General features: G+C 43.7%; 1 protein-coding gene and 1 long non-coding RNA gene across 3 annotated transcripts in view; one reads left to right on the forward strand and one right to left on the reverse strand.

Annotated features, from left to right (window-relative positions):
- The window catches only part of ARID1A (AT-rich interaction domain 1A), a 67396-nt gene that overhangs the window by 21865 nt on the left and 23014 nt on the right, over positions 1 to 22517 (reverse strand). For both annotated transcript variants that reach the window (XM_023635404.2, XM_023635403.2), the window contains exons 2-4: positions 20520 to 20732; positions 18800 to 19252; positions 17649 to 17765 (exon numbers count right to left, since the gene is read on the reverse strand). In XM_023635404.2, coding sequence (XP_023491172.1) covers positions 17649 to 17765; positions 18800 to 19252; positions 20520 to 20732 — 783 coding nt within the window. The remainder of the gene's footprint in view (positions 1 to 17648; positions 17766 to 18799; positions 19253 to 20519; positions 20733 to 22517) is intronic.
- Positions 6123 to 20758, forward strand: LOC111772397 (uncharacterized). Its single transcript, XR_011436489.1, has 3 exons — positions 6123 to 6251; positions 20293 to 20381; positions 20463 to 20758. It is a non-coding gene; the product is annotated as an uncharacterized lncRNA (long non-coding RNA).

Here is a 22517-nt window from a genome sequence, read left to right on the forward strand (position 1 = left end):
TCCACAAAGAGCCGGATGTCTGGTTGTTGAGTCAGACCTCAATGTGCCTAGCAAGTTCAGCTTTCCACAACACACTTATCACGGAGACAAAGTTCAATCAATCTAAGCCCCTATTCTCCCTGGCAGGGGGCCCCCCCGCCTTCAGCATTTCAGGACTCAGGTTATCAGTTCTCCCAAAAGGGCCCATCTAACAGGTACCTTTTGGGAGGACTGCTGAAAGAATTGTAGTAATACCCCTTACGTAGAAAGATCTCTTTCCCCAGGTTTGTTCTCCTCTGAGCATAATCCTGCTGAGAGATGAGAAGTGAGGAATAGCCCACTCAGTGGCCCTGCCAGTTCCAAGGAAGCAGCAGGGCCAGGGAGAATTTCCTCACGTGTTTCCAACGTGTTTCATGCATTTTATTGCTCATCTACCATGCAGATCAAAAGCGCTGGAGCAGATCCAACTATTTCACACAGAATCTCACACTCCAGGCTGGCTACAGCCCCGAAAGCCTTCGTTTCTAAACTTGAAATACTGCCCAACGTTATTTTGGGATGTGACCTGATAGAGGAAGCCCATAGGGACTCCATGACGATAACCGTTCCAGCTGTGATTGGTTGCCCAGCCCCAGCAAGTGCCAGCATGGGTTTGTCAGGCTCTGCTGACAAACAGAACTCAGCAGCTAACACCTTCTCTTCACACCACAACAAAACCATGCCCGAAATCACACAGTCCATACCTCACTGGGGCTGGGGGGGGGGGGGGGGGAGGGGGAGGCGGGCAGGGAGGCTTTCTAGTGCTTTCACAGGAAGGGCTGCAAGTTCTTACATGAATTGGCTGTCTGATGAAGTACATTTTCAAGCAGGAAGATACCAGATCAGAGTTAGAGGAGGGGGATTTAAACAATCTCACGAGAATGATATCAGTTCATTTTGCCAAGTAGATTAAATAACATCAACAGGCAAGTCTAAAGAACAGGCTATGGCAATGCTCAGATTCAGGGTTTTTTCATAAATGTGGCTGAATCCTTGAGAAATGGAGCTTTTGTTAACCCCCAGACAGAGTTCTCATATTCTTTCGGCTGTGACGAGCTTTTGCCAAGTTGTGCTGACTACTGGCAGGGAAACCACTCACCAAGAGAACCAGGTAAATCCTACACACAAGCTTATATTAAGTTTATCTGTCTGTCTGTATGTGGTGGGACAATTGAGCCATACCCACTTAGACGACAGTCCTTGAATGAAAAAAGTCCAAATGCACAGCCTGAAACAACCAAATCTGTGCTGCAATTTGTCAAGTGTTTTCCCCCAAACTCGCCTAACAGATCCATGGCCATGGAGGAGGTTGCTCTCCCGCTGGAGAACGGGAGGAAATCCTGAAGAACACAGAAGAGGTTGAGAAACCTAACCTGTGAAGAAAGGCAGATAGTAGGCAAGAAGGCAACAGCTTTGGCAAACTTCAAGGAAAAAGGAGTTAAGACAATTATACAGGAACTACTTAAGGCAAATAAGTTTTTGAGAGACCTGCTTTTTCAGAAAGGCTTCTTTGAGCAACATACTTGTCAAGGGTTGGGGAGAAGAGCCTACCTCTATCAAGCACTTCTAAAAAATATTCAGTAAGATACAGTTTCTCTCTTTTTTCTACTGAGTCTTTGCTAAACGGAAGGAAGGGTGACCTGACCCACCCCAGACTGGTAGGGACTCCAGAGTTACAGAACTGCTGCACTCTTGTACCAATGAGTAGTCTCAGTCCAAGAGATTAATTGCCATCCCTGCCTAGAGAGCAGGCTAGCTAGTGCTGGCTGAAATGCAAGGAACGAATCAACACACAGAACAGGCTGCCTCCTATTGCTGGTAGTACTTCCAAGTCAGGAGTTAAGCAGGTGGTAAGAAGGGGAAAGAAAAGATGCAGAGGCCAACACCATCCTTCCAGCTTAGGACCAAGCACTATCTCCTGCCTAGACTACACTTACTGTTTGGAATAGCAGAAGTTGCCCGGGAAAGGCTCTGATAACTGTATTTCCTAACCCTCCACCCCAAGTTTCCAAAAACCCCTCACCAAACTCCCTCTTCTCTTTTTCTACAATAGGTTATTGTTCTGGGGATAATGGATCATTTCTTTTCTTGTATCTTCTGGCTGCCTGATGGGGAATGCACAGCAGAGAAGGGTCAGACTCTTCTTGTCTCCAGAACGCCTTTCAGGGGTCCACCTCCAAGAGGAAATCCCCTACATATACAGGTCAGAATTCATAAATAAAGCTCTAGGAGACCAAATCTCCAAATTCAAAGGATGCTGTAAAGAGGAATAAAGCAAGTCCCTTTGCAGCTCTCTCTTGAAGGAAAGCAGAACTAACAGGAATATGTGACTATCATGTGTTCATTCCTAAGGTATGTGGTTGACTCTTACTTAATTCTCACAACCATCTTCTGATGTAGGTGTCATCCTCATTTTTAACAAAGAAGCAGGAAGCTCAGAAGTTAAATGACTTGCCCAAGGAGAGAAAGCTATTAAACTGAAGATCTGGGGATTCAAACTCATATTTCTCCAACTCCAAAGCCTGCACTCTTTCCACCATAAGGTGGAAGCTTGCCACTATTAAGAGCAAGGCTTCATGCTCCAAAGAAGGTCAGGCAACAACCTGTCTCCAGACATGCTGGGTGATTAGCTACATGACTCTAATAGGCTAACCTCACTAGGCCTTACTTAGCTCCTCTATAGAAGGAAAAACTAAAACTAGATAATCCAACTTTACAAGTCTACAATGCTACATACTCCCCCTCTTTCCTAGCCACCCTTCCTATAAATCACTCTTCTTTTCTAAACCTTTTTTCATGGTTTATTTCAAATCAGCCCTTTCACCTTAACTCAAACCTACTTTCTCTACACTAAAGGGTATAGTACCTTTTCTCATTTCTGGGTCCTTAGAAGGGTATTTAATGTACAGGCAGAAGGGAGGAGGAAAGAATGACTTAGAATCTAGGGAGATATGCAGGACGTTAAGTCCCATGAACATAGGTATTTGGTCTCTGCTGATACTTATATTGAATGTGCTCTAATCCTGTTATCAAGCGTAAGGGTGTGGCCCAGAGAGAAAAGTCAAAACATCCCTGGCCTCTAGGTGGCCTCATCTCAGGCAATTTCAAACCCTCACATTTTCCTCCTCACCAGGCCCTGCAGCCACCCTTCCATACTGCAGGACAATTGAGCCTTGTTTAGGGGCCCCATTCTCCAAACTACAAGACGGGAAAGCTTCTTTCTGGGTAGAAGCCAAGCAAGATTCAACTCCTTGTCCAGCTGTGCTCCAACAATGGGGCAAAAGAGTTCTCCTCTAACACAGCAGGGTGGCTCATTTCCCAGCCACTGATGAGAACTGGGTGGGAAGACCAATTGCTTGACGTTGCACTATAGGTGCAGCAACTATAGATTAAAATCATTTTTGCCTTGGGAACTTCAAAGATGAAAACAGTTTTCTGGGGGCAAAGCCTCCCCAGGCAGTACAACATCCCTGGCCCCTCACCCTCATTCCACAGGTAGGGCCCAGAGTCCCTCCACGGCTACTCTAGACCCAGTGTTAACAGGACTGATGGCACTGTCCTTAATCTGCCCTTTTCCCCACTAGCTGGTGAGACCAGAGCAGGACCAGGATATATTCTCCTACGTTATTAGTGACCAGAAAAATGCAAGCACACAAAAGGCAAAATGCTTGATAAATGTTGCGCAATGAATAACCTACTCAAAAGCACCCTCTTTAGACCCAGTCTCTATTAGTCCTCTCTCTTTCCTTTAATCTTCATTTCCTCACTCTAACCCTGTACCTGAACTCTAGACCTCCACAATGAGGGAGAGAGACTCTCAGATGCTAGCATCAAGTGAACAGACCTTCCTGTCTAAAACTGGAAAGTGCACCCCCGAATGGGCCTTGGCCACCTGGGTAAGAGCTCTTGTTATAACTGCAGTGCAGGGAAGGAATGTCTGGAAAGGAGGCTGTCAGGAGGCGGAGCTCTGTGTCACCAGAAAAATTTCAATCTAATTACAAAAATACAAGAACCTGCTGTTCTAATCCACCTCAGCAAAAATCTCTTGAGGTGGGTCTGGCCCTTTGGGTGGAGGCTGAGGGCGTTGCTGAGGTGAAAAAGGGAGAGAAGAAAGACTGTTGGGCTGCCTGCATTCCTGTGGTGGGAGCCCCTGCAAACAGCAGCTAGGCCACTGCAGCAGCCATTGATTTTCCAGGGGTCGATATTCTGCTCCCACCGATCTGCTCGGCTAGAGGTTTAATCACACTGAGTGCTTCTGCTCAACATCTCCCCTGCACTTCCCCCTCCCCAAAGCAATAAAACAAACACCAAACACAATGAGAGTTGGCAATGGATTAGACGGTGCTCCCCACAGCTGGCCCCCACCCCAGAGAAATTCTAAGCACCAGTTCCAAGGAAGCCACAGCTACATGGGGAGTCCACAAGCAAGCTGCACGGACAGACCCACGGCCCCGGAGAACCTTTTAATCTATTGCCCAACACTCCCATGCAGACACTTAATAATTCAGAGACTTTACATTAAAAAAATCTAGGTTCCCGACTCGTGAAAAAAATGGATTCTAGAACTCCCTCTGGGCACTAATTGGCTGAAACCTTGCTTTCTAGTTCATAGTCCCCACCAGGCCTGTATAATACCATGTTACCTACCTAGCCAGCCTTCTAACACACACCCCTCCCTTGCAAAGGCTTCTCACCTGGGCCAGGAGAGAATGTCTTATCTAGTCAGAAACCACTTCTTCGCCAAAAATGTACAGTTTTAAGGGTCACTAGCTAACAGACTCAAATCTGAAAAAGATGAAACTGGGTCAGAGCTGGGCCTGAGTTAGAGCAGTCAAGAGCAGTGCATATTTATGGAATAGGGCTGTTCTAATCCCAGCAGGAAAGGAGCACTGTAAGGCTAGAGAAGGCAAAGAAATTAGGAACTCCCTACTTTCTCCACGTCAAGCATTCCCAGTGAGGAAGGACAACCACACAGATCTTGTTCCATCATGATCATCAGCTTGAATCCTAGAACTTGAGCAAGGAAGGCAAGAAAAGGGTAAGAAGAAAAGAATACAGAAAAGAAAGCAGAGCTCTAGGTATGAAAAGTGTAAGGGGAAGGGGTTATTGCCTTAGGCTTCCACCTCATCTGGCTGCCCCTCAGAATTACAGCAACCAGGGGCCAGCCCAGTGGCACAGCGGTTAAGCGCGCACGTTCCACTTCGGCAGCCCGGGGTTCGCCAGTTCAGATCCCGGGTGCGGACATGGCATTGCTTGGCATGCCATGCTGTGGTAGGCGTCCCACATATAATGTAGAGAGAGATGGGCACGATTGTTAGCTCAGGGCCAGTCTTCCTCAGCAAAAAAAAAAAAAAAAAGAGGAGAATGGGCAGATGTTAGCTCAGGGCTAATCTTCCTCAAAAAAAAAAAAAAAAAAAAAGAATTATAGCAACCAGAAAGCAAGCAAGGAAGTAATGTGCACAATTGGGGAAGGCCAAGTTGGCACTGTGCTGAACACAGCTTAGACCAAGGTCTAGGGGCTACATGGCCTCCTTGGTTTGGTATTTAAAGGCCTAAATTTGTATTTGCCCATGGTCTTCCCTACCATAGCATACTGGTCTAGACAAAATCCACAGATTTGGGGCGAAGGGGTAGAAGAAACAGATCTGAGAGTGGAGGAACGGACAGAACCTTAAACCAGGAAAGACAGCCATGAATCCCAAAGCCCTTTAAAACCAAAAGACCAATTCTAAACATAGGGCAAGACATAGTCAAGTTCTAAAAGTGGAAGATGAAGGGGAAAAAACCAAAAATATTCTTGATAACAGTTCCTTTGAACACTGATCCCTTTTATTTGGAACTTGGTTTCTCTCCTATTTTCCTCAAAATGTCAGAAAATTACCTTCACTCATTTCAGTAAACAACACTCAATATTCTTCCCTTATCAAAGTTGGCCTTAAGGGACAGGTTCGCTGACTCGGCTGGAGACTTCAACCCCTAGTTCCCCACTTCAACAAGGCATGGCTTCTTAGCTTCCTTGGGAAAGGTCAAATGGGAAGCAAGCTGGTGGTTTGGAGGCGAGCTCTGCCTCATGGCAACCAGAGATTATGTCACAATACCAGCCAATTCCATGCTGACACCAGGTGGGGAAACGAAACAGGTTCAGGCCACGGAAGCAGATGGAGCAAGAGATCAGGCACTGGTCCCCAAAAGGACAGCACTACATCACATATCAGTTTCATCACAGCTTTCAGGTAGAATACCAAATATCTTAGAAACACAAGAAAAAGACAGTAGAACTAATTCTATGCTTGATGTATCTATGTTATGTTAACATAGCTCCACACCTAGGGGTCTTCCCCTCTGGACCAAGTTTGGAGGAACAGATTCTCACTCTGGTGTAGGGAGACCCTAGTGGTCTCTTTTTTTAAAATATTTTATTTTTCCTTTTTCTCCCCAAAGCCCCCCAGTACATAGTTGTGCATTTTTAGTTGTGGGTCCTTCTAGTGGTGGCACGTGGGACGCCACCTCAGCATGGCCTGATGAGCAGTGCCATGCCCGCGCCCAGGAGCCGAACCAACAAAACCCTGGGCCACTTGAAGAAGAGCGCATGAACTTAACTTCTCGGCCACGGGGCTGGCCCCCCTAGTGTTGTTTTTTTTTTTTAAGGATAGCATTTCTAGGATGATTTGTTTTATTTCTTGTTCAAAAAGCCCAAGTTCTTCCACAAGGACAGACAAGAAACAGCCTGGTAATTACAGATCTGCAAGTGGCTTTCTGATTTTTGTTGGTCTTTTTAGAGAAGGACAATGGCAGAAGCCAGGGAACGTACTTCACTGAAGAAATCTCCCAGCCAGCTTTGCAGAAGATTATAGAAGCACCAACAGGAGTGAAAGGGAAAGGGGGATGGGTGGAGAAAAGCCATGGTCACCAAGGCAACTGAGTTCATCCATATGTTGACTCAGGAATTTCAGGAAATTTTAGTTTTTGAGATTTCTTCCTTCCAGAGTAAATGCTTCCTATCTTCTTGGGGAGTAGACCTAAATCCAGAAGCTATATTATCACTACCTTTGTCCAAAAATCCTCCACAATTCCTTCTTTCCTTTTTCCAAAGACAAGAGAATGTGGAAGACAAAGTCTGTTTTCTGAATATGGCATTTTTTCTTCTCTTAAAGGAGCTTTTTTGTGATTCTTTATAGGAGTTGGTCCTCATAGTAAAAGTACTGGACTGGAAGTTAGCGAATCCAATGTTCTCATGTACTGACAGACTTTGGACAAGTCCTTTACCCTTTCTGAGCCTTAGGTTCCTCATACGTGAAGTATGAGTTAAGGAGGAGTGGTGGTGTTTGCATTAGTGTGGTGAGTATTCTGTGGCCTATCTCATGCTGTCTCCATTCTACTTTTGTTTCTTAATTTTAGAGGTTAAAAAGCTAAAAACTACATTTCCCAGAATTCCTTGCAGATGGATTTGGATACAATTCAGATTCTGCTAATTAGAAGCAGAGTCAAGATGAGATCAAAGTACGGCAGAGACCACATATACCATATTTCTGTCTCCTTCACTTGTTTCTGCAGGAGCATTTTGGTTTCATCTTCCTGTTAATTGGGTGCTGGTTCTGACAGCAGCACCTGCTGCTATTTGATTCCAGCTTACTGATCCCTGGATAGCAGATTTAGAGCAATCAATCAGATAGTGGCTCAGAAGTAGGAGTTCCCCTGGTGGGTGAAACCTAGGTCTAGGTCCCGTTCCTACAGGACAAACCTGGAGCATTCTCTGTCAGTCCTTCCAACAATTTTGTAAGCCCAATTCCCCATATTAAATCCCTCTCTATTAAACATACCTAGGCCTAGGGCGCAGTGTAGAAACCACTCTGACACAGTATTATCAGATAATCCCAAAAGAGTAGTTGTGAACAAGAGAGAAGAACAGAATTATTCACAAAGCATATTCTCTGCTAAGCCAGCCTCTTCTGGGGAAAATGGGCAAGATGGAGGAAGCTTAGAACTTTAAAACACATTTGCCCAGGACAACCTCCTTCACTTCTTCCCTTTTTATCACCTCCTTGCACTTTTTCCCTCCCACTCTAAGCTCTGGGGGATTGAACTGCTCACAAGATGGAGGGCTGAGTCAGTACATGCTTTCCTTTACATCCTTACATTCTCTGCAAGCTTTTACTCCGCTGAGGACAGCATTACCTGCCCAAGCCAAAGTGAGTATTCTCTGGGCTTCCGGGAAGCCTGGGCTAGAAAGGGTACTAAGTGTCTTCCTCAGCAGCAGGAAATATGTTTATAAGCTCCAGGTGCAAAAGAACCAGGGCACACCAGTCCTGATAGCCCTGTGTAGCTAATGAGTGAAGACAAGTTTGCCCTGCACAAGATCCTAGCTTATCTTCTTATACCAATTTCTGGTCTAAGCAATGAACCACCAGCTTCCTGTTACAGGGCTGGGGACAAACTGAAAAACAAGGTCAAATCCAAGTGGTATGCTTGGTGGGGAGGGTGTACTTCCTGCCAGTCCTCAGTAGGACTTATTGACCCCAGGAGCCACCACACTATAGGTAAGGCTCAGTTAGTTTTCAGACTGAAGTTGTTCCGAAGAAAACAAAAGGTTCCAGCAAGAGGAATCTGTGTGAGACACACAGGCAGGAAGCAGAGCTGAGCCACCAGCGACTAGAATAGAAACAGGAAATGGGCCCAGGAACAAGCATACAGTAATCTGCTGCAAGCAGCACAGGCTCCAGCAGGCACCAGGCAGTATCAGGGCCAGAGCAGCGTGACTAAGATGGAGAAGCAGATTGGCTAGCCCTGCCAGAGAACCAGCCTTCTGGAGAAGGGACGGCTACTTCACAGGGTACAGGCTGCTCTGAGCAGCCTGGGCAGATATGACAGAGGGGGTGGGGATTTCCTTTTTGAGACTTTGTGAGAGCACCTGGGCTACAATTCAAGGGGAGCAAGCACAGATACATGGTCAGATATGAAGGAAACAGGTCACCAACCTCAGAATGGCCTAGCTTCTCTGGGTACCAAAACTGCCAGTGGCATTTCTGTTATCCCTTTGAAAATAAGCCATCAAAAACCTAGGCAAAAACTGTTGGCCCTGCCTCCTTTTACCATGAAATGTGATATTGGGGAAAACAAACAGTGTAAAATTAAAATCTTTCAAACATTCCAATATTTTAAGCATTTAGAGGATTTCTGTTACTCCTCCCAATAAACTTAGATGACAAAAAGCTGGCCCCCAAGCTCAGGTAGGTAGCAAGAACCTAGGGGGCTATTCAACAAAGGTTTTCTGAGTATCTGGCTGATACAGGTGTCAGATATAGACCTGAGTGCTCAAGCAGAGGTACCAATATAGTACTACAACAATATGAAGAAACTGCCTGAAGAAAATAGGGATGAATCCCAGAGAAGGTATTTTAGCTAGGTTTTGAAGCCAAAGTAGAAGTTTGCTGGGTATTAAAAAAGAGGGGGAAGAGTAAATCTTAAGCCAAAGAACACTGACAGGAACGATCGGGAGTTATAAGGAGCATAATGTACATCTGAGTGGCTGAAGATGGGCCTGTAGAGGTATAGTGGGAGCTGTGGATGGCCCCACAATGGGGTTTGGGCTGCAAGCATGGAGAGCCAGGGCCCCCCAAAACCACTGGTGGTGGTCTCCCACTCCCATCCCCCACATTCAGATTATTTAAATTTTACTAGACACAGTCAGTAAAATTTATTGTATTCCAAAGTCCCCAGCTTGGTATTTTATTGGCAAATTTTATAACTCTCAGGGTCTAACACCTTGCTTCTAAACCATTAGACAAATGAATCACCTGGGGATCTCATGTAATTGTGTTGGATTCAATAAAGCTGGAGTGGGGACCAAGAATCTGCATTTCTAGCAAGCTCCCAGGTGATGTCTGTGCTGCTAGATAATGGACCACATTTTTTCAGTAGCAAGAATCTAACTGATTAAAATTAGCATTAATCAGGACACTGTGTTCTAAGAAAAAAGGCACAGAACAGGACTTGCTCCCGTCCAACACAAGGGGAACCAAAGAATTAAACTAGCCAACCTTCTACTGTTTGTGGTGATTCCCTAGTTGGTTACTTGGTCCAGCAGGCCTGCCCTATAGATTTGGCCATCTTCCCTCTCTCACCCCTCCCTGTCCCTCAGCTGCCTTTTTCACAACTCGTCTGTGCCTCCATCACAAGGTCATCTGGGAAAATTAAAAGTGGAATGGAAATCCACCTAGACCCTTTCTTTTAGGACAAGTCTAGTGAACGCTAAACGGCAAAGGGGTTGAGGCTTTTGGCTAAACATGAAGAGAAGATCAGATTGTCCATGCCTTTCCTCTGCTGGGTGGGATGCTAGGGGAAATATTTCACGTGAACTAGCAGAGAGAGCTGGATTCAAAGCCTGCTTCTGACCCTTAGTTTCTCCTAATATAGAACAGAAGTGGTTACTCAGTACATTTCAATTTCTGCCCTTCCAGGAGAACTGGTGTTGGCTTAGGTCCTTTCCTGGCCTCATTCCTGCCCTCCTAAGATTCAGATTCTACAGAACAACATAGTTCCCTTCCATTTCCCCTTTCCAGATCATTGTAACCCAAGCTCTCAGAGTTTGACAACACCTCGGTAGTAAATCATGAGTGCTAATAGCTACTAGGTTGTTAAGTGAAATCTAAAAGAAGGGCTGGTGACGTTAAAAGAATATCTATAGATAATTTAACAGATATTAAAAATTCCAATCCTGTTCTCCACCTCACTCCCAGCATCATTAACTTCTACTCCTACCTAACCGAAAGAAACAAATATGATCCAGATCTTCAACAGAAGCCTCTAGGACGTTTTCAGTTAAGGGTATACGGTCCCTCATAAGCTAACCCAGTGAGTGCCCTTGATTCCTTTCTCTCATGACTCCTGAAAGATGTGCCTGCTTATACCCTCCTAATATTCTGCCAGCATCTTCACCCTTCTATTTATCTGCCTTATACACATGCGAGTCTTGAGATGAAGCTGAGGAATTTGGGCTGATTTAGCTGCCTCCTCCTTCAATGTCTTTCAAGAGTGCTCTTTACCTTTACTCCTTTCCCTTGCACACTTCCTTTCCTCCAGCCCTAGGAAATCAGGTCCTCTTACCTAAAAAAGATTCCAATAACCTGCTTCACGACAAATCCAACTTTATATTTCTTAAAATATACTTATATTCCTTGAAACATAAATTGGATGTGGACTATCTTCCCCCCTCCCTTGCCTTCCAGAAATATGACACAATCCTGGTCCTCCTCCAATCTCTAGCTATCTGTTGGGCACTTCTACCCAATGATTGCAGGCATTGTCCAGGGTTCCACCTGGCTTTTCTCTCCATACTCCACAGTTTAACTATTAACTTCTACATAGACACTCTCAAACTCTATCCAGACTCAGCTCTTAACCTACATTTCAGTCTCCCATCTCCAACTAGTAAGTAAGCATTTGTTTTTAGACATCTCACTATATGGAACTTCTCCTCAAAAATGAGTTTTCCTATTAACCTTTCTATTTCTGTCAAGGAGATTTCTCTTTCTTTTTTCCCCCCAGTAAATGAATATGGTTAAATTGTCCACCCAGCAGAATCCATTTATTCTCGGTTGTATAGATTCTTTCCTGCACATATCACAATTGGGACTAGGTAGCTATGCAAATGAGACAGAGGGGTAGAACTCCACATCTCTTGCCAGAATTATTTCAATAGTTTGTTGCTTCTGGACTACCCCCTTTTCAAACCATACCATACACCCATGGATCATTTTTCTAACAGTTTTATCAAGTTATTGCCCTAATTATATATCTGTAGGCCTGTAAGATCAGATCCAAATGATTGACTTAGCCCACTAGGGTCCTAAAACCTGTGATATAGCTTTCCTTCCTGTTACTCCCTACCCTAGGAAGCCTGATCTGGACCAGTGCCCCAAATATCATCTACACTATACCCCATCCCCACCTGGCCTCTGCTCGGGCTGTACTTTTCCTTTCTAACCACTCATGTACATCCACATCTAGCTCATTCTAATCTTCTGCCATGATGTCTTTCCTCAACTATTTAGACATCCTGGATCATTGACTTCACCAAATTCTCACAGTACTCATTGTAACATTCGGGCACACCTTATTACGTCTATCTTACTAAAGAAACAGAAGATAATCCTTGAGGGTTGCAACCATGCCATATTCAGAATCACATACTTAAAAAGTTCAGGTTGCCTCAGAAGCCCTCCTTCAACCCTTGTCTAGTGCTTATTTTCCTTCTATACAACACCCACAGCAAACAGTGTGCCAGGTTTTACTCTAGGGACAGAGAACTTACTGACTTTTTCTTTCTTTTCTTTTTTTTTTAAATATCCTCATTCTCCAGATCACAAAGGAATTTATGTCAGACTAGGGCTTAAACCTATAGACAACAGGTAGCTAGAGGTTTTAAAGCAGTAATATAACTTGTCAGGTTTGATTTTTTTTAAGATGATCATTTTGATGATTATGTTGAAGACAGGCTTGGAAGGAAAAGAAATGGAACAGTCAGGAGTTGGTGGAAAGACACCAGATGAGAGATAACAGGGGTCTGAAAAAAAGGCAATGGGGAAGGACAGGAGAAACCAGATTCAAAAGTCATATCTAAGACAGACTAGGATCTGGTGACCAACTTATGGAAGGGATCCAGTGTGATGACTGCCACAGAGCGGAGAGCTCCCAGGGTGGTGCCAACGGTGCCAACAATGCCAAGGGCTGCCTTACCCAGGAATAAACTGCACTGAGGCCATAGCTGCAGACAGTCTGTCTCTCCCAAGTCTCTTTTCTTTCCACCATTTTCAACCCACAGCCTTCTGTCCAGATCATCAAGAGTCAAACTATAGTGTAGGTCACCACTATTATTCAAGTTACCACTGTGGCTTCCTAGTCTAGTAATTTTTTTCTTCCCTTTTCAAAGGACTAGACTACCTAAGCTCATTGTTATTCAAGTATGGTATTTGCAACTTCAGTACCACCTGAGAGCTTGCTAAATGCAAATTCTTGGGTCCCACCCTACACCTACAGAGTCAGAATCTCTCTGGTTAGGAGTCCATAATCTGTGTTTTAATTAACCTCCAGATGATTTTTAATGCAAGCTAAAGTTTGAGAAGCACTTATCTAGCTAGCCTCTCCATATCAGAGCTTTTAATCCTATATCCATTTTCCACCATGAATGGAAACTCTACTTCAGGTACACTTTCAAGACTAAAATGTAAATTTACAAATGTGCCTCAGTAAGAAAAATTTGGGAAGCGCTCATTATTCTAGGGACATCACATATACTTGGATGAATCACTTAAGTAGCAGCTTTTAAAGATGCAACTCCAAGTCATTCTCAAAAATAATTATAATCAAAAGTCAGATACCAATTTTCAGATGAGTCCCTTAGAGATTTTGCCCCAAAATAAAGAAAATTAAGGACGTAACGAAACACCCAGAGGTTTGCTCACCCATCCCTTACAAGCACCTTCTTAACATAAGGTGAAGTGGTAGCTATTTTATGAGATAGATGACAAACCCCAACCCCACTTCTTCCTAAGGCCAATGTCAGGAAGCACAAATAGATTAATCCATCCTTTAAAATGGAGTTTGGGCCTTCCCCTAACAGTCTGTGATACCTGTCTTGCCCTAGCAATGAAAACAACAATCTGGTAATATAGTCAAACTCTCCCCTGTTAGACATATACTTTCTGGATGAGCAATGTAATGGATACTGCTCAGGTTCATTCATTCAATGAGCTGGAGCCTACTATATGCTAAGCACTATGATGGCAATGAGCAAGACAGAGCAAGTCAGGTCTTGGTGAGCTCACATTAAGTAAATAATTCAAATTACACTTGAGATAAGCACTGATAAAAACCATGGGTGCTAACACAGTCTGTTATAGCAAAGCAACCTGACACAATTTGGACTCGTGTAACTCCATCAGGCCTGCAAATCAGAATCACCCGGGACAGCTTCTAACCATACCAAAGCCCAAGCCCCATCCCACAAACAAATCGAAACTCTGTGAACCCTGGCCACTGGTTTTACAGGTCATTTGTTCCCCAGGTAATTCTAACACGCAGCCAAGGTAAAGAACCATGGGTCTTGGGCATCATGTGTTGGAAGCACAGAGGTCAATAACACAGTGCCTGCCCTCTAAGAGCTGACCATCTATAGCTATGTGTCACTTAACAATGAGGATCCATTCTGAGAAATGCCTTGTTAGGCGATTTCAATGTACAAACCTCATAGAGTGTACTTACACAAATCTAGATGGTATAACCTACTATCCACCTAAGCTATATACTAACATTATGAGACCACCATGGACCAAAATGTCATTAGGTGGCACATGACGGTAGTGGAAGAGACTCAAGTAAGTAGAGGTATCAGGAGAATGCTCTAGGCAGTACGGAGCAAAGAAACCTCAGATACAGGATAGTGCTGCTCTGGGTACAAGGATGAGGAAGTGATCTCAGAGGGCTATATAAGGTGCTTTTACCTATGTCAGCAAGGTTTGGTTTCTAAAGATGGGTACTTTATACCTTATTATGTCTTAAATATTGTAGGGTTTTTTATTTTTGTTTTGTAAGGAAGATTGGCCCTGTGCTAACACCTGTTGTCAATCTTCCTCTTTTTGCTTAAGGAATATTGTCACTGAGCTAACATCTGTGCCAATCTTCCTCTATTTTATGTGGGATGCTGCCAAAGCGTGGCTTGACGAGCAGTGTCAGGTCTGCACCCATGATCTGAACCTGTGAACCCCAGGCTGCCAAAGCAGAGCACGTAAACTTAAACAGTACGCCACCAGGCCAGCCCCTAGGGTGTTGTTTTTTTTTTTAAGTAAAATAAAAACTGCCTTTAGTCAGCGACGGCATCATAGAAGTTATTTAAGGTGAGTTTTGAAGCTTGATTAGGAAGGAGTTTTCTGAGGAAGTGATCTTGAAGATGTAATCTGAAATATGAATAAGAGTTACGAGGAAAAGTGTATTAGGCAAAGGGAGGAGTGTGTGCAAAGGTCTGGAAGCAGAAAAAAGTATGGGGCCTTATAGAAATCAAGAGAAAGCTGAGAGTAAAAAAGGACAAAGTAGAAGTTCTCAAAGTGCCATCCCTGGTCAGGAAGCTTCGAGTTACTTGCTGGAAATGTAGATTCTCAGGCCTCACTTCAGACCTACTGAATCAGAACGAGAAGTAGAAGGGAACAGCCTAGGTAATATTAAGGATTATGAAAAATAATTGAGATGTTTTAAATAGAGGGATAACACAATCAGGATAATAGTAGCTAAATGGTTTGGCATTAATAGCTGAACAGAAACTTCTCAAAATCTAATTTTTGCAATAATCAGGATTAGAAACCATACTGTCTTTAAATCAAGGGTCACAATCATAATGCCTTTAGGACTAAGCGGGTAAGGTGAATGGGTGAAAAGGGTAATGTGGAAAACTGGAGTGGCTGCCCTCCAGTCAGCCTAGCATCTGCTCTGGAGCCAAACACAAATAGGTGCCCCATAAACATCTGTTGAGTGAAAAGAATATACTGGCAAACCTAGGGATCCCTTAACACAGCTGCTTAAGAAAAGGAGAGGGCCCCTTGTAGGGAATCCCGACTTTTCCTTTCTTCAGCTCTGACAGTTTCCCAGCCTTGGCTAGGGAAATCTGGCATCAAACCAAAATTTCAAAGAAAAACCACCTTTTGTTTCTTGGTCCAAAAAGGAGAGGGATAAAAAGCAATTCAACAAACAAGATGCCAACAACCCAGCCAGCTCACCTCCTTCACGGAGCTTCTACCACAAAGCAAATGACCCATTTGGATGAATCGATAGTAGAAGCTTGAACTTGGGAATGCTCCTTGTGATAGGCTGCCCAGGAACAACCCTCCCCTGGGCTCAAGAAGCTGCCTGCACCTTCACTTCAGTGGGTCAGATAAGAAGCTCTTGGATTCAACAGGACAAGGCTCTCAACCCTGAGAAGACATGCAACGTGTCTGTATGCTAGGCTTCTCAGGACTAAAAATACCAAATACAGCTCTGCCAAAAGGTCACTAGGACCAAGTAGAAACTTTTCAAGGGGGAGCAACTTACAGTACTGGCAGAAATCCACTGAGCTGGGTTCTTGCCACAAAAGTACCTTACTCAAATGTAGTCATAGATGATGATGGAGTGGTAACACATTTCTGATTGAATCGGGTTAGAAAGCACAAACCAGTGAAGTTTAAGATGCAGAAAAGGACTGCAACAGGCATTAATGAGAAGGGAACAAAAAGGGATTGCCTTATTCAGACACTTCCTCCCCTAATTCCTCAGGTGAGAAAGTCAACAGTCTCAGAAGGCCCATCTGATAGTGGCTATTCACCCTGGCCTGGCCTGAACAACAGGTGTTGAAGGACTCTGCAGACACTGCCCTACTGAGTATGGTTCAGACATCTTCAGGGGTAGTCGCGGGAGGCTTCATGATGAAAAGAGTTCTTGCCTCCTACCTATTCCCTTAAAGATCCAGAAACCATTTTCTCCCAAGTCAGAATAACTGAAGAGACAGGCTTCAAATCCAAGTAGAATCAAAATTTCGAGACTCTTATCTGGGCATGCGTGGCTAATTCATTTCCTAACTAAGAAGGATTTGTAATGGAGAGTTTGCTACTTCCTGTCTTACTAGATTCCAGAGCAGCCCATTTTATTCCTGTGCCTAACAGATTAACTTCCAGAACCTGAGTGATTGCCCACATGGAGTAGTGGAGCTAAGACTAGGGGTAAACGTTTCCAGAACCTGCCTGCTGTTAAATAGTTGGTGCTAACTGCCTTTCAGGTATCAAGTTCAGTCCCTTTGCCCTCTGAGATGATGATGATAATGGCTGACGTTTATGGAGTGCCTACAATGCATCAGCACTCTATATTGTCCTATTTAATGTTGATAACCACCCCAAAAAGTGAGTACTTTTAAGTTCATTCAACAGATGTGAAAACTAAGGCACAGAGAAGTTAAGTGACTTGCCTAAGCTACAGGGTTAGTGGCAGAGTCAAAACGCAGACGCAAGAACTCTGGCTCCAGAGCCCAAGTTCAATCAGTAGACTATGCAGCCTTCCTCAGGATACAGACAGTCCATTCCACAAACACTAATCAAGCATCTGGGCACCAACCACTCTACTAGACAAAAGCACCTATTCATGCAAAACAACAACCAGAAAAACTGCTTTTACTCTGCCTGTGCTCAATGTGATAATCCACGCTGAATGCACCCCAGATTCTACCTACTAGCTAAATACTAAAAATTAAGCCCTCAAAAGTAAGGTAAAAAAATTGAGACTTCTCTCAACTTTGATGGACAGCAGATAGTGTTTCCAATAGCTCCATCTTCTCTATCCCTCACCCAGGTCTATGCCTAAGAGCTCAAGATTTCAAACAAAAACAAAAACAAAAACAAAAACCTCTAAACAGAGCTCACAAACCTTTTCCCTGGGCAGGTAGCTAAAAGAGGCATTCTACAAGCTCGGCCCATAAATTCCTATTCAGAATTCTGAACCTGAATTCAAGGAATAGCTCATTTAGCGCAATACCACCAAAACATCCAATCAGAAACCAGTTTTCTTTGCTTCTTTTCTGTCCCCATCACCTTTTAGAGGGTAGCAGGAATACTCACAGGCAAGCTTGAGGGTCTTGACTGAAGACTCAGGTTCATATCTTCTTGCCCTCCCTTACTGGAGGTCATTGAGGCGGCTGAGGATGCCTGAGACCCAAATGAATCTTGAGATAACTCCTAAAAACAAGAAAAACAAAAGCTGTGAAGGCCTAGTATTAATAAGCCAGGCAAGCTTGCTTCATGGTGAAAGGGCCATGGGACTCTCTCACACAGAGGAAGTTATGTGTCCAAGTGTGCACAATATTATCTGAAAGCAGAAAAATACAAGCTGTGGCTCTAAGACAAGAATGTCAACAGTGGATATAAGACTCTTCCCAATGGCACTGTTGACCATTTACTGCCACCCACAGAGAGCTATTCCTTGGGGTTAAATTCTAAAATCTGGCTAACTACAAGGTGTACCTACCAAGGAATGAGACCAATTATTTAAAAAACAAGAAAAACTCATGCTAGAACTTTCACATTAGAATGAATACTGCTTCCTTCAAAGACATTGTCTTAGGATGAGATATTTATTCCAACAATGCTACCAATGCACAAAATCTTTAGTGGACCTATCATCACTCAGTCATTTCTTCTCTTTTGGTTCTTTTAAGAACAAAGCCCAAATTGTTATTTTTCGGCTTCATCATCCACCTTGTTCATAGACATGGATACAAATGAATTTTAGCTATTTTCCCCTCAAAAATAAAAAGACTTGCCACCACTGAGAACAGTCTAGAGAATGTGATGTCAGCGCTGATGGCAATTTCAAATGAAGGAGTCCAAAATATTTTGGCAGTTGGAACGAATATACAGTATAGCCTCCCAAAGTGACTGTTTTTAAGGAGACCAAACTCACTTGGATGCTTAAGTTCTGAATGCTAATTAAAAAAAAAAAATCAGTCCCATTACGTTTAATGTCTTATCTGTCCATGCAACTTTCCATTGCCCTATTTCTTCATCAGTAAGTAGAGCTACAGGTTTTTATGCAGTTAAGAAGGTTATGCCTGTATTAGTTCAATCAATCCAGTTAGCATGTTTATCCAGAGTTTAACTGGTTTTTAAGTGCACGTTAGAGAACCAATTTGTATGGCAAAGTTCTCATGACACCAACCCGTAAGCTGCCTTTAGTCACATACAGGGAAGGGCAGGAGGCAAGGGCATCTTACCTGCGGTGGAGGGAAGCGCTGCTGGGAATAGGCAGTTTGCTGTGACTGCTGAGATTGGGGCTGAGGGTACGCAGCCTGCTGGGAGAGCGTCGAGGATGCTGGCTGCTGAGGTTGCTGCTGCTGGTAGGGAGACTGTGCCTGCGGCTGTGAGTAGGGGGGCTGACTCTGGGGGTGCTGCTGGGTCGTGGACTGCTGGGAGGGGTATGGAGTCGGGGACTGCTGATGTGGAGGCTGGGATGGCTGCTGGGAATATGGAGGCTGAGAGGACTGGAGCTGTGGTGGCTGAGACTGTGGCTGCTGCTGATATGAAGGTTGGGCATGAGGGGTCTGGGATGGTGGTTGCTGGGAGTAGGGTGGCTGCTGCTGCTGGGGATGAGGACTTTGCTGGTTGTAATATGGAGTCTGGCCCTGCTGACCATACCCACTGGGGCCTTGTTGTCCATAAGGAGGAATCTGTAGGAAAGGAAAGAACACTTTTAGCTGACTTTTCCAGATGAAGAAAGGTGAGGTATTCTGTCAGAAGCTATGCCCTGAGGATGAGTATAGAAAGCAGGCAAGCCAAGCCTCGCTCCGAGAAGGCCCAGGGTTTTCTACCATCCCTGTCTAAACTGAGCCAGGAAGGATGGCCAAGTTGGGTTACTAGTTGGTTTGTTTACAAGTGGACTGAATTCATCCACAGAAAATTTACACTATTTAACATTTGGGCAACTTAGAAGAGTTCAAGAGAGGCTGTTTTCACCAATGAGCCTACTCTTTTTATCACAGCCTAGACTGTTTTTACAAGCGCTAAGAATCTGTATCCTAGCCACAATGAATAGTCAACAGCAGCCTGGCTCAACCGACTGAAAACCCAGGGTTTAGTAATCCAGACAGCATGCAAATCACTAAGCTACTCTAGCTCTCGTTTTCATTTAGTCTTCATTCAAAAAACATTTGAGAGCCTAGTTGCTTGCTTGTACTAGGTACTATTCTAGGTACTGGGGATACATTTGATAGGTAGGCAAAAAATAAAATAACAGTAATATCCACCCCATCTCTCCCCCATTTTCTTCTTGAAAAAAAAAAATGACAGTATTCCATTTTCTACATTAAGGGCATACTCTGCTTCAAAGTCTTAGAAGTAAAGTTAAGTTTTATATTCTGTCCTTTACCATTTTCAGTATGAATATCACTCAAATACAAATGGTAGAAAATGCTGTCATAACAAAAATGACAATAAAAAGATAATGGTGCAGATGGCCAGACAAAAGGAAATGAGGGAAATTTTAACATTTGTAACAGCACTGTTAGTATCTTTACCATTCAATCTTCCCCTTTTCTTCTACTCCAAGTCCTTCCTAAGCATTTGTTTTGAACCAGACAGCTATATGCTGAGGGCCTTAAGAAACGTGAAGGGCCTCTTCCATCCCCAGGGCACATGGTGTGAGTAGTTTTCCTTGGTAGCAGGGGATAGGTGCTCAGCCACTGCCTTTCTTTCTTCCCACTTCCTTCAGAGATCACCGCTCAGTGGATACAAGTAGGCCAGCCAGGTCAAAGAAGAAGACAGATATGTACATGGGATGGTACCCAAAACCTTGGCCTTGTAAGTAGCAAACTCTAACTGAGCCATTGGCCTACGCTCCTTTCAAGAGGTTTGGAAGCCAACGACACTTTGATTCTATAGCTCAAGACCAGATCCTGGACAGCAACAAGGGTTAAGGTAATTGGAGTCACCATCTACCTGCTGTGCATAAGAGAGGCCGCCCATGGTACTCTGCGCCCGGCCCTGCATGGTCATCGGGTACCGTTGCGGGGTCTGGGACCCGTATGGCTGCCCTGGGTACCCATGTCCTTGCTGTGGTCCTGACGGAGGTCCCTGTTGTTGCGAATATGGGTTAGTCCCGCCATATGGCTGAGGTCTCATCTTGCCCATCTGATCCATTGGACTGGATGGCTACAAAATAAAGAGCATTTCATTAACCTGCAGCTTTGATGGCCTCTGGCCAATATGAACACAAACCCAAGTATACAGGTCTGTATGCCACTTAGGAAAACAGCTACTATGAAAAAGTAATGGTAAAGACCCAGTAACTCTTGGGCAGGTCATTTAACCTTCCTAAGAACCTTGATTTTGGCCTATGTAAAATGAAAACACCACCAGTTTGTAAAAGCATCTCGTAAGCTATATACTACTTTCTAAGTATGGTACTACTGGAGATCCAAAAGACAGGCCAGGTGTGGAGCAATGAATATATGTACTCCATGGTGTAGAAAACCAGAAAAAGCCTTTTCAGTTTGGGAGAGGATGGTGCTGCTGTACTCTGCCATGATCTTCAATAACACCAAAACTTGGTTTCAATGCTTCATATACTTGGTTGGGAATTCAAATACACAAGCATCTAGATGTTTCTATTCTTTAAATAGTGGAATCTTTTTTACTTGCACATCTGTAGCCCATTTGCACTATGGCACAAGTACTTAAAATTTATGCTTTCTTCCAAATGGGTAACATGGCTAAGTTACAGTTGTTGAGGGAACCGTGACTCTGAATTTAGAGCCTTGTGCATCTCAACTAAAAAGTTCATATCCTTTAACATTCAAGAGTTTGAGGGTGTAAGGAGGATAGAACTTTTGTCTCTTTAAAGCACAAGATATAGAGGTGCAGCAGAGCACCAATAGTAAAAGCTCAAAGTTCAATTCACAGGTATTTGGCTATAAACATAGCTTTCTTTCAGCTTTGTGGGGCAACAGGTTCAATCAGCTCATTCACTTTTTGACATAATTTACCCTATTGCAACTACGTAAGACAGAGCCTCAGCACACTTTCCCCTGCCAGACATGCCTACCTACATCTATTGATGGTGTGGAAGGGAGTGGGGAGTTTCCCTAAGGACCTTAAAGAGACAGATACACTGAAGTTGGAGAGTAGGCCTGGACCTGATATAAAACTTGAAAACTGGATCTTAATTTGAGGGTGGAAAGTAGAAATCAATACTCTGGGCCTGAACATTATTAACTTTCAAATTAAGGAGTTTTCAGTGGTTCTCAAAGTTTAGCATGTACCAAAATCACCGGAGGGCTTGCTAAAAAACAGACTGCTGGGACCCATTCCCTAGATTCTTCGATGCTGTAGGTTCAGGGTCGGGACTAGGATATGCATTTGTAACAGTTCCCAGGTGATACAGATGCTGCTGGTCCAGCGACCACACTTTAAGAACCACTGGTCTAGATTACACGTAGAGTCCCTTCTACTTCTGTCATTCTATAATTAATAAATTACTCTATAATTTAAGATATATAAGACCTTAAAAAACAACAACAAAAACCCCTCCAAAATAAAGGGGAGGAAGTGTTCAAACAATTCGTTCTCTGTACATGTCTTTTTCTTTTGGCAGAGTACTACCCTAAGTGTTTTATAATAGGGGAAGTCAAGCTGTCATGAGGAAAATGGATAAGACAAAAAGCCACAGAGACTATTCTTCCAAATATCAAGAGGAAAAAAGCAGAAGCAAAGTTCTTTCTTAGGCTACAGCTGAAATCTCAGCTAAAAAGGTACCACTGATGATGGGAGCCTCCTCCAACTTTCTAAACTACAGAGAATCATAGTAAAATCGTATCCCAAATCACGACTACATGTCAATATTATTAAAGCACTGTTTCCAACAATCATAACTGAACAATTTTTGCCCAAGTCCTGCCTCTGTATTAGAAGCTGCAATAATGTTCCCAATCGTAATTT

This window comes from Equus caballus, chromosome 2 (assembly GCF_041296265.1).
Source record: "Equus caballus isolate H_3958 breed thoroughbred chromosome 2, TB-T2T, whole genome shotgun sequence".
NCBI lineage: Eukaryota > Metazoa > Chordata > Mammalia > Perissodactyla > Equidae > Equus > Equus caballus.